This window comes from Mizuhopecten yessoensis, unplaced genomic scaffold, assembly GCF_002113885.1.
Source record: "Mizuhopecten yessoensis strain PY_sf001 unplaced genomic scaffold, ASM211388v2 scaffold9409, whole genome shotgun sequence".
Lineage (NCBI taxonomy): Eukaryota > Metazoa > Mollusca > Bivalvia > Pectinida > Pectinidae > Mizuhopecten > Mizuhopecten yessoensis.
This window is the reverse complement of record NW_018408033.1, coordinates 346448-358713: the sequence shown is the minus strand read 5'-3', so window position 1 is coordinate 358713 and position 12266 is coordinate 346448. Positions and strand designations below refer to the sequence as shown.

Here is a 12266-nt window from a genome sequence, read left to right as displayed (position 1 = left end):
AAGAAATAAATACCAATTTAAGTTCTAATAACAATAATTGTAACCGGAAACTGATTTCAAATCAAAACTAAACTAAGAATGCAAAAGAACGCAAATGTTCGCAAAACCACAATTTGAACTAAAAATCAATGAATTGTACGACGGCAAAATACGAATAAAGGCAATGTTTGCAAGGAGACTCCTGAAATGTACAATAAGACAAGTTGTACCATGAGGGGATAACACGTCGTCTTCTTTACTACACCCACTATGTAAAAAAGGGCTACATGTATATCCAAGTTAATTACCGTTCTAAAAGAGAAAACTGGGGTAAAGGCAACATATCAGTCAGCGAGTAACACTAATGAGCATAATGAAGGACGTCTATATATTTACATCGTACAAAGAAATAGAACATTTTAAATAAGACTGACTATGCAACGTCATTACTGTTTTCATCATCACGCATTTCCCGGGAGACGTGTTAGAATAGGCAAGCCGAATTTTATTCCGTCTTTGCGTATTGCAGAGTTATCTTCTCTTGGGAGCAGGTATTGCTTGTTACGTCACTTGTTTGGAGAGTAACATCATCAATTTTTGAGAAAACGACGAAATTTTCTCGCACAAACCAATGACGTAACAATCAATACCTGTTCCCAAGAGAAGATAACTCTGCAATACGCAAAGACGGAATATATCTCATTGAAATTTTAATGTTTCGGTCTATCTCTTGAATACTATTTTAGCTGGGGAAATCAAGATGATTCTATCAAGAAAGAGAAAGCGCTTTTTTCTGTAAATGTACGGTGTAATTCAATCATATTGACGCTTTTGCATCTCTTTATTTTTACTGTGTTTCATGAAAGTTAATGTTCAAATGACTTTGTCATATTACATACACTGTATTAATACCGATTTATTCATTCAAGTGTACATGTAACATACATTCTATACTGATCTGGTGTATATAACTACTAAAATGAGTGATAAATAAAGTGTTGTCATAATTGCATAAAAAGTTACCTGATTGTGTGGCAGTGGTACATGCATTAGATTCCTTCCCAAGTCCAACGCAATAGTTCCCGGTTGTGGAAGGGGCAGGGTTGTCACATGACCGAAAGCGAAATCGTAGGCAATCTGACCATTTAGCCCATGAACCCCAGTTTCCATCTGTATCTGTGAATGTTACATGATATAACTATATTATATCTATGATTTCACACGATAGAGAACTCTTGTAGACCAAACCCTCAGTACTTAATCGTTGTAAATATGTAAGCTAGATTTTATTAATGATGAACAACGGTCAGAGTAAACCGTAACGCAGTTCAAGTGAAGTCTTCGGCACCAACACTCACGCTGCATCGTTTTCATGAGAAGTAAAATTATTTGCTCGATAAAACGATTCGAGGAAGTGCTCACATCTTGTTTTTATGTTGTGTTGACTTCATTTCTTTGGCGTTATCGAATACGACATACTTTTGTTATTGACAAGTTTTCGATATTGATTCAGGTTCAATGGGTCATTAATGGATAATCAAACAGGTCTAACAAATCTAAATGCTTTCCAGTGAAGTAAATAAATGGCCGAGCACTCTATTGTTGATTTTTTCAACCGCTTTGCGATCTTTAAATCGACTGTTTGGAACCTTAATATATTTTAAAACATTACATAGTGATATCATTTCCCATCTATGATTCTAGAACATTTACTGAAATTACGAATTTAAGACAAACAAGCCGACATCCTACAGCTCCGTGGTCCGATCATTTGTGACGCCATCTTGATTTGCCTATTCTGCTGTTAGAGCTAAAAATCTAAAAGTCCGTATCAACAAAAACAAAATCAATGTTTGGTTATATTTTTTTACCAGGGCATGCAGTGTCTTGTTGACAATACTCGGATTCCTCGGGATTGCCATCACAGTCTGCGCCGCCATGCTGAGGGGTAGGATTGGTACAATTCCGTGACCTTGTACGCCTTCCTTGTACTCGGAGGGTTGATCCCTGGTACGGATTGCAGGTCATGGAACAACCGCTCCATGGCTCCCAGGTTTCCCAGTTCCCATCGACTGTAATATAAATATTGATATGTAAGCATCCATATTCAATTCTATCAATCCCACGTTGCGCTAAATACGCGTTTATAAAGTGTGCTTGTTTTTAAAATATCTTTCGAAAATTCCATATGCAAGTTCCTCTTGGCGATGAGTTGTGGATGTTTTAGAAACGGATCGAAAAACATGAAACCAAATGGGTTTGAATCGCTAACCTGGTATTAATCCAAAACGTGTAATCTTATAAGTGGACAAAACTAAATCTACTGGCAAACCAGCTATACCTTTGACTATAATGCGTTCAAAAGAAACTGTTAAAAGGTTTAATTTGAACTGACTTGATAAACCTCTAACAAGCATGTTGACGAGCTGGGATGACGGGCTACAAACTTTGTTCAAATAAATAAACTTCACATATATTCTATGTCACATCACAGGGGTGATATTAGACACAGAGGATTATATTTGGGTCTTTGAGCTCAAAACAGGATGGCCGCCAGACATCCATCTGGAATTATTCAGTATCAACTCTTTCAAGTTCATTTAAAGGGGCATCACAGTGAAGTATCTTTATTTTTTGTCTTTGTTTCAAATACTTCATAAACATATCAAGTGGAAAATAACGATCGGATTTGGCTGAAATAGATTCATAAAAATGAATAAATCTAAGAAAATCATCGGTATTTCTACCTGTCTGACCAACGCTTTGTTCAGGGATTTCCCTCTACTAGCGCATGTGCATACAAACCATTTCTTTGTAAACAAAATGACTGGCCGTGTGAAGTAAGCGAAAAAAAGTGTTGTACCATGTCAGCTACGAAACGAAAAGTTGCCAAATGTTCAAAAGATAGCGCAATGAGTACGTTTCGGAATCATTATTGCAGGTGGGCAGTATTCAAAGGAGAAAATAACTGCCCTAACAGTTAGTACGGTGCATGTATTCTTCCGGATTTCCAGTTAAGCTGAAATGGAATCGACAGAAATGCTAGCGCTGTTTATGTTATGAATAAATATCTAAAACTATGAAGCTCGCTAGTATCTTTGTCTGAGTTTGAACACAGATGAACTTAGTTTAATATGTTAATGGGCATGTATCGAAGAGAGTTTACTTTGTGTTTCTATACTTAAACAGTGGTTTATGCGAAAGGAAGAGATAAGTGACTGGTTAGTTTGATTTTGCCATGAGGCCCTCCAAGGGATAACTGTTGTGATGGCCCACGGCGTATTTTTTGGGTTATCGAGATACGTGCGCTATTAGATTTACATAATTTATAATATTACCGGGTTCAGTTAAATGGTATGATTTAATTATATTGCTGAATAAAACGATTACTTTTGTTTTTACATGCAAGATTTAAATTAGTACTTATATGAATACCCGGCCTCCTCTGCCCCGGCAATATATAAAAAACAATCAGAAAGGTTTGTCCCTTGATGCAGGGAAGGTGTTTAGCCCCGTACCATCTGTACCGGTCACATTCCGGTACTAAATTCAATATATATTTATAAGTATCTACTTTATGTTTATGCCTATTATCATTGTTGACATTTAATTGTAAATGTATGACGGGAGAAGGCTGTGATAAATTGTAAAAACTTGTGCCCCATCCCTTGTTCAATTTTATTGGCAACAAATATGTTTAAAGCTAAATCAATTTAAATTCTGAATATTGGCAAGCGTGCAATTAACTTCTGATGATGAATGATTACTGTTCAATAAGTTTGAATATGGACTTAGTAATCATATTACTTGGTTGCATAGCGCGGTAAGAAGTTGCAGTTGCCTGACGGCCCCTCTCTGGGGGGCCCTCTGGAAACCGTTTCATCTCGCTCAGACCACATGTGTTTACTGCCTAGTCAGGTGACGTTATCGGCGCTATTTTTAGCAGGGCTTTCCCAAACAATTCAAGTGGTCAAACTGGACATTTGGAACGGACTATGAATATGGGAATAGCGAGGTAACATAAGTGGAAGTGCATACAATACATACATTCATTAAAAAAAAATATGGCTCTTCATGTGATGTATCTTTAAAGATTTCCCTTGTATACGAGGGGGGGAAATTGGCCAGAAATCGAATCTCACCTGCTTAATTTTCTCACATGACTCAATTAGTTTATATAATATATGATAACCTATCAAACACATTCGTATGCATTTATATACTGTGACAAGACATTCAATCTAAAAGGTGAGAGAAAACAGCTGCATGACAAATATTTACAAATGCAGCAAATAATAAAGATTACCTGGGCATGATAAGGTACAATCTGCTGTTTCTTCACCGGCACCAGTACATTGTTTCCCGCCATACATAGGACCAGTACAGTTCCGCAGCCTTGTTTTCGTTCCGTGAGATATTGGTGAACCGCTGGTGGAACACGTCGTGTTACATTCGGACCATTCTTCCCACGTTTCCCATACTCCATGAACTGCCAAAAGAAATATAGGTGAAAAAATGTTGTTTTTGCAAAAGTTTGCTTGTTCAAATATAATCTATTTAAACAAACGTGAAACAGCACATCCAATTGTATTGATAAAATTGTGTCAATCAAAACCTCAACAAGAGATCCCAGAGGGATCTTGGCGCCCACCATTGTACCAGCTTCATTAGTTTTTTGTCAGTTCGATCTTTTCTCTTCTTTCCTCTAATCTGTTTGATCGAGTCATGTTAACAGAAAATGCACCTTGATGTAACTTTTGATCTAAACTTAATACTAATGTGTATTAAAGTCAACCTTCAAAGTGAGATTGTCATTTCACATATTTACTAGTACAGTACTTAATGTGAAAGATATAGAATCGATCATTGCAATATGAGAAAGATCTGTTTAGTTCTTCCTTTAGCCATTTTGTTTTTATGATCAGTCTCAAAATATAACATGCGCAAAGAGGGATCAAGGGGAACCTACATAGCAAATTTGAGAAATAATGCTAACAAACCTATAATATCAAAAATCGAAGATGGCTATCGGTAGGCCATTTTGTTTAACTGGTCAGTTTCAAAAGTAAACATGAACAATAAAGGATAGTGGGGAACCTGGATTGGCTGGCTCAAAACATTTTTTTGGGGAGAGTAAAAAATTTGAAGCACTGGCCCAAATGGCATATTGGTGGCCGAAATAATTTTGTGGAGAAATATTTCCACAGCATTTAACACAATGCTTCAGCACATTTAAATAACATATAACATGACTATGTTTGTAATATGTAGAACAGAATAAAACATTATATTTTTAATTCTTCAACCCTAGCTAAAACCTGTTTCCCAAAAAAATACACAAACTCGCACCTCAAAGAATACACCCTGGCTGTATTTATATAGAAAATCTGAAAAATATCATCACATTTTCTAAATCACGGACAGTTCTATTCAAATCGAAGTAATGACAACTGAAAAATGTACTGCCTCCCAGTTAATGTGGAAGGAACTATCATTTCTTTCATTCATAAATTTGTCAACAGTCACCCAAACTATTTTTGTTGGGCCAGTGACTACTTCACTTTTGACAAATTTTGGTCGTTCGAGCAAGACTTTAATCGCCATTGGCAAGCGGGATACAGTCCATTTCAGGCATTGCTGCACAACACAGCTAAGGACGAAGGGGAACCTACATATAAAATTTGAGAAAGATCCCTCTGGTACTTCTTGAGAAATAGCGATAACAAACTTTCACTATCAAAATCCAAGATGGATGCCTGTCGGCCATGTTGTTTAACCGATCAGTCTCAAAAGGTTTCCCGCACAGCTAAGGACCAAGGAGAACCTACATATAAAATTTGAGAAAGATCCATCTGATACTTCCCGAGATTTAGCGATAACAAACTTTCACTATCAAAATCCAAGATGGATGCCTGTCGGCCATGTTGTTTATCTGATCAGTCTCAAAAGTTGCCCTACACAGCTTAGGACCAAGGGGAACCTACATATAAAATTTGAGATAGATACGATAACAGGAATTGTTTAAGGACGGACGGACGGACGCGGACGGACGGACGCGGACGGACGGACGACGGACCACGGACGCAGGGTGATTTGAATAGCCCACCATCAGATGATGGTGGGCTAAAAATCGTTATAAGTCCAATAGTTTTCACTCCGTACAGGCCCGGGGAGAGAAAATGCCTGCAGTATCCCACGTCGTATCGCAAAAGGCGACTAATATGGAGCCTCCTGCACATCCCTTGTCTTCTGCTAACTGGCCATTAAAGAGACGAAAATTGATCTGCTGTGCCCATTGCAACATTCGGGATCTATATATTTTCTCTCTACTTTCTAACAAACGTTTTGACTCCTAATGCCTGGCTTTGTAATACATCATTTTTGGCCTTAGTGTCGTACGTTCGCCCTATTGAGGACGGCAATATGTTGTGTTCATTATTTGGGTTAATGGCAACAATTCGTTAACCTGTTGTCAGTATATGTAACCGGTTGGGACACTTGGCTTTGTGACTTTGGAATGGTATTTCAGTGAGGTAGTACTCGAAAGTCGGAATCAGATCCGCTATATCGAAAGGACATAACCTGTTTTCAACACAAATACATACATGCACTTGTACATTACACACATGAAGGCACGTCCATAAATGACCTAAGCTGTTAATAGTTCGAAGGAATCAGACGTCGATGAGTAAAGTGTTGGAAATATAATTAAAACTTGCCATAATGATATATGTTAATTTAATTGATTAAAAAAGAAAAAATCGTGCATAAATGGATTTTCATCAATTAGACGCCATTGGCCAAGAAATGTACCCCGTGACTGGATATAATTAACATGACTAGCATTTTTTAACAATAGACATCATTGCTAAATTATATAGAGATAAATGATATAAGTATTGGCCTATTACCATAAGCAATTCGAGATAATTAGGTTTTAATGTTGTATTATTTATCGGCCCAACGACAAGTAATGTGGAGCCAATAGGTTCGAGTGATTAACCTTTTTATTCATGATACATTAAAACAAACCCTATACGCGTAGGAGTTAACGTCGTGCCGAGGACAAATGCTCATTTGTGAATTGGAGTGAAAGAAACACTGTTTAATATTCAAATGACGCTGTTTTTTTTGAATACTTGTTTTGCTGCATAAGTTTTGGACTTTGTACCATATACATATAAAAAGCACAACTTAACCTCGAAGCCATAAAGCATACTGTGGTTGGCCGAGACGTTAAAACATTCAATGGTTCTGTGAGTACATGTACTTTTAGTGCTGGTTCATTGTAAAGGACTGTTGAAAGGATATTAAACCCTATACAACAAACCAACACCTTTAGTACATTTAAACCCACAGCCCACTCAACCAATGGAGGTTTTTTAACGTCTAAACTAAACAGAGTTCGTTTGTAGGTGACACTTTCGGCAAAAAAACTTTAGTTCATCTAAGAAGAAGATGCATTAAATTGTTGTTGGTTTTAAGGTTTTAATTGGTTAAGCATCCTGCCTTGATGTGTGAATCGTAAGCTTTTAAATGTGCTGGTGGGGTGGTTGTAAAGGGTTTTACGCCCCATCAACAGCTAAGGTTATTCAGGACGTACCTCCACGTGTGTAAGTGTGTATGTGTGCCGAAGGCAGTGATTATTGGTGTGATGGCCTTCTTGTGATAGCATGGATCAAGTTCTATCTTACTGAAATACCTTGCCGGATGCATCCATCAAAGCATGCCGCTCTTAAAAACTCTCAATTCTGCAGGCGAACAGCTTATCAGAGGCCATAGCGGCCATATTGAATACGGAAATCAAAAAGACGCCCTTTTAATATGAAGTATCTCTCAATGTTTCACTACCACAAGGTATCAGCAAAGTCGGCATTATTAAACTCCAGTTATATCAGTCATTGTTCCAGCCAGCAACAGACCATGTCGGCCATCTTGAATCGTAATAGACGTAAAACGTAAAGAATGTATATTACACCGTGAATGTTTCATCGTATATTGCTGTTTCGACAAAAAGTCTTGGCAGGATTTGAAATAAACTTAGGCTTCAAAACGAAACAGAAAATATTTAAACATCAGGCGCGCACCCATAAAATGGTTCAATCCGGTAAATAACGCTTTGCTAAAGTCGGTTAACGAACAGGCAGCTGCTACCAAATATCCCTCTAATTCGTTGCAGGTTTGGGTTAAAGGATGGAGTTGGTATGAATATAGCAAATTTCTCGAAAACGGCAAACGTGTCACTCCCTAGAATAATCCATTACATTACATCAATATTAATAATAAACTCCAATTTATTCAAACTTTGTTAAGTTAAAAACATTTGTGAATTTTATATCCAAAAATATAAAAAGAAGGACAGTTTTCGACAATTCTACGCGAAAACGCTCGACAAATATTAACAATCCCATGGACTGGCAAGATTTCCCGAAAGATGTGTCATGCTGTCTCTTGATAGTCACCTGATAAACTATACAAGAAGGCACTGATACAAATAGCCGGTTAGTGCCTTTAATCAGCAAAAATCATGAGAATAATTATTTACTTGTAATATGTGTAATGTTGATGTAAAAAAGATTATAAGCAATATAAACTTTGACTGCATCATGTCACTCGAAATAATAAAATTAAGCTCTCTCCTCCTGTACTAGAATTTCTCTAAAGCAGGACGTTTGTGTGGTTCTAATGACTTGCATTTTCAACATGAATCTATTTTAGTTGATATCTATCTTACAGTCAATGTGATGCGACCCCCTCGAGAGCTGGTTTAGCAATAATTAGAAAGTTCAGTTCCGTTTTATCATATTTTGCAGTTTCGATATTTTGTTTACTTTAATATTTGGCAAATCCTGATGTATCATGTAATATATGAGAATGAAATTGAGCGGGAAAAAAGTCTTTACTATGACACAAATTGTATTTGTAGAGAGTTGAAATGGGTTTTTTATGAGAATAATTAAATGTTTTGTACTCACCAGGCGGAGGAAGAACACAGTCTTCATCTGACACTCCATCGCCATCGTCATCTAGTGTCAAAACAGATAAAATATATAGATAAGATAATAGTACACGTGAAACGAATATTTATGAACAAAAGGTTATTCCCTGAAAGTTAACAATGGTATGCCACCTCGATTTACAAAATCAGAACGATTTAAAGATGTATATAGTTAAGACAACAATGTAAGCAAACTGTTCTACCTGCCATTGGCGAATAACTTAATGTATATTTAAAATGAAATTCCGGTCAGTCGTAGCATGAAAAGATGAATCATGTTCACTGATTTAATCAGAATGAATCCCACAACATAAAATATCTTAAGGGTCACCGCGAATGCGATGCAGAAATAAAACAAATTACGCCTGAGAGTTGTTATGATGGTACTAATACAATGTTTAGTTTCATTGCATTGGTGTTTTTTGTTAACCATCACTGTTAAACAAATCAATAGCCAACGAATTAATTGTAAATTAATCATATATCATTCTTATTTATAACTATTATATTGATGGCAAATAAACTGTATTACATTTTTCATTTTTTTTTTTTTGCGAATTTAATGCATTCGCGAAATTCGCAACATCAAAACCCTCCTGAATAATAACAACTATACAGTAGTTTCAGTCACATTTTCAGGTTTTCCGACATGACCGGGTATGCAATTTTGCATAACAGTTAACAAACTATAAAAACATGTTTATGCCAAAAAAAAAAAAAATCTGCATGTGATTAAAAGTTCCAATTTTCCATATGTAGTTCTGACAACGAATCAGGACAGATTATTGTTATTTTGATTATTATTTTTCGATTTTTCATAAAACGCAATTGCAATTTTGTAATTTGTATTCGGTGACAATAAGGCATTATTTGTTAAAAGAAATGCAGCAAACAACACATACTGCAGCGACATATAATTATAAGGGAGGGAAATTGCAAGATGAACCGATACACTGTGAGCTTATTGATTATCGTGCAATACTTGATTTACTTGGGGCTGAACTATCAGATTTTATTTCTGTTGTGCACCGTTCTGAGCCCTACCGTTTTGGTTGTTATCCGGTGTACACAACTCCTCGTCCGTTCGGCCATCACAGTCGTTGTCTATCCCGTCACCATTAACAGTGACCGAAGGTGTACACGGCTGAAAAGAATAATCATTATCATTGCATTCAAAACGACCCATCAACGCAGAAAAAGTCACCAGTCCATTGCATGGTTAACAAAATATTAAAAAAAAAATTAAACAAAATATTATAGTTTGTTTTAAACGTCCTGCCTTGATGTGTGCACATTAAGCGTTTGAAAGTGTTGGTTATATATGATTACACGTCCTATCAACATCTAAGGTCATGTATGGACGTGCCTCAATATATGTAATGTATGCGTGCATGTGTGTACCTGTGCTGCAGAGGTTGTCTTTCATTTCAGTGAGATAACACTATGAAGTCGGAATCATATTCGTGCTATCAAAAAGAGGCAATAACCCAAACATAACCTGCCTCCTGCACACATTAAGTCAATGACCTAAGTTGTTGATAGGTTCAGTTTGGTTTAATTTTGTTACAATTGTATGAAGTAGAATTATGTGTTATTCCAAAAAATAACATGCTAGCAAAAAGAGCAGTTAGTAAGATTTTCGGGAGGCTATTTAAGCGATGGCCTTGAATGTTGATTAACTTCAATTACTGAAGTAGTCCTATTTCATAGCCATTTGTTTCGACAAGTTACATGCTACATTTTTTACTGTATATCTTGTCCTTCATTTAAATATTTTGACAGTCCTTTTATGCAAACAAACAATGTATTAAGTCTATGGAGTCATACTAACCAGATTCACCGGTCCGAGGCGAAGTCCAATAGATATCCCGTAACTCTCGTACTTAGCCCGCCCGTAGAGGATCCCAGAGAAAACTGCTATAGGAGACACATGGCCAATATTGTGGTATCCGTCGTTTACCGTTATATAACAGCCTGCCAAATCTGTCCCCGGGATGTCTTGGAAGTTAGTGTTTACGGGTAGCTCGTTCCCGTCTAATCGAAGCCCAGACTTCTGATTGGTTTTCACAACAATCATTAAGAAGTTTTCATAGCTGCCTCCAGTAATTCTTGGTGTTGTGAACATGTAATTTGATAGGTATTGTTCTTCTGGGGTTATCAGTATCATAGATGGATCGTGCTTGTCTTTATTGTTGGACTGGCTTAGCACAAATTGAATAACCATTATTGCATTGTTTGACTTGAATGAACAATACCGCCCAGGTTTGATATGCAACATTTCGAAGTCTCCAGCTTTCACAAGTGACACAACCGTGTTGTAGCTGTCAGTGTCTTTTAGACAAGCCACATCAATTGATGTGGAATCTACACTAGCGACAACTTTGAAAAAATCGCCAACTGTTCTTTCAGGGACAGGGACAACATTGTACTTTTTGCCCCATTTATCCACCGAGAAAAGCTGCTCTACCAAATGATCACTGCTAAATCCCGAGTCAACTATGGTTCGTCGATTCCCACTCAGGAAAGCAATAGGTTTGTTGGAACTTATATAAGATCCTGTCAAATCGCCATCACTTTGTATCTGCACTGTGCCAAATTTGTCCAAAGTAACCTGAAATGTCTCGCCAGGTATGTGCACAGTTTCGGCAAACTGCACAGACTTCGCGTTCTTGTTGTTTGAAAGTGTGATATCAACAACCGTCCCGTCCTGTGTCGCAACGATAGCAAATTGGCAGTTATCATCAGGGTATTCTGAAACGGCGTAGTACTCCTTGCCTAGAGCATGAACTGGCAAAGCTAGGTACCCGTCGCTAGTGAACTTTTGTCTGTTGATAATTAAGAGCACTATATCTCCGCTGGCCTGAACGTGGATTCCTTTAGAAGATTGTTCGTTCCCCACCAGTTGCAATGAAATGTCGATTTCGAGCTTCATAGAGGCATCACTGTTTACCGTAACGTGATGTGACAGCACATTTGATGAAAACGAAGGTGCTGTGACGTCAACGGTTACTGGATCGACACCTGCCGGGAGGACGAACATCTCAAGTGGATAAACCGGAGCTTCGTTTTCTTGACGGTTGTTTTTCTTTTCATTTTCTGTATATGCAATAACATATTCGACTCCAAGGTTGCCATTGGAACACAATCCTTAGCAGAAAAAAATAGAACATTTAAAGTGGTGTTTAACATAATTCTTTTTTACTATCATCTAAGAACAATTTCACGAGGAAAACAAAAAGAAATGGTATGGTAATTTAAAAATGAACGTAAGCAGACAAAACATGCGACT

General features: G+C 37.2%; 1 protein-coding gene and 1 long non-coding RNA gene across 2 annotated transcripts; both read right to left on the bottom strand.

The window, feature by feature from the left end:
• Nucleotides 1-4386: 4386 nt before the first annotated feature.
• On the bottom strand, nt 4387-10113 carry LOC110458042. The gene is made up of 3 exons (XR_002463757.1): nt 10022-10113; nt 8955-9005; nt 4387-4468 (listed from the first exon to the last, which is right to left on the bottom strand). It is a non-coding gene; the product is annotated as an uncharacterized LOC110458042 (long non-coding RNA).
• Nucleotides 10114-10790: 677 nt separating this feature from the next.
• Nucleotides 10791-12017, bottom strand: LOC110458031 (IgGFc-binding protein-like). Its single transcript, XM_021509573.1, has one exon. It carries the CDS (start codon nt 12015-12017, stop codon nt 10791-10793), a length of 1227 nt encoding a protein of 408 aa, XP_021365248.1.
• Between the last annotated feature and the right edge of the window lie 249 nt (nt 12018-12266).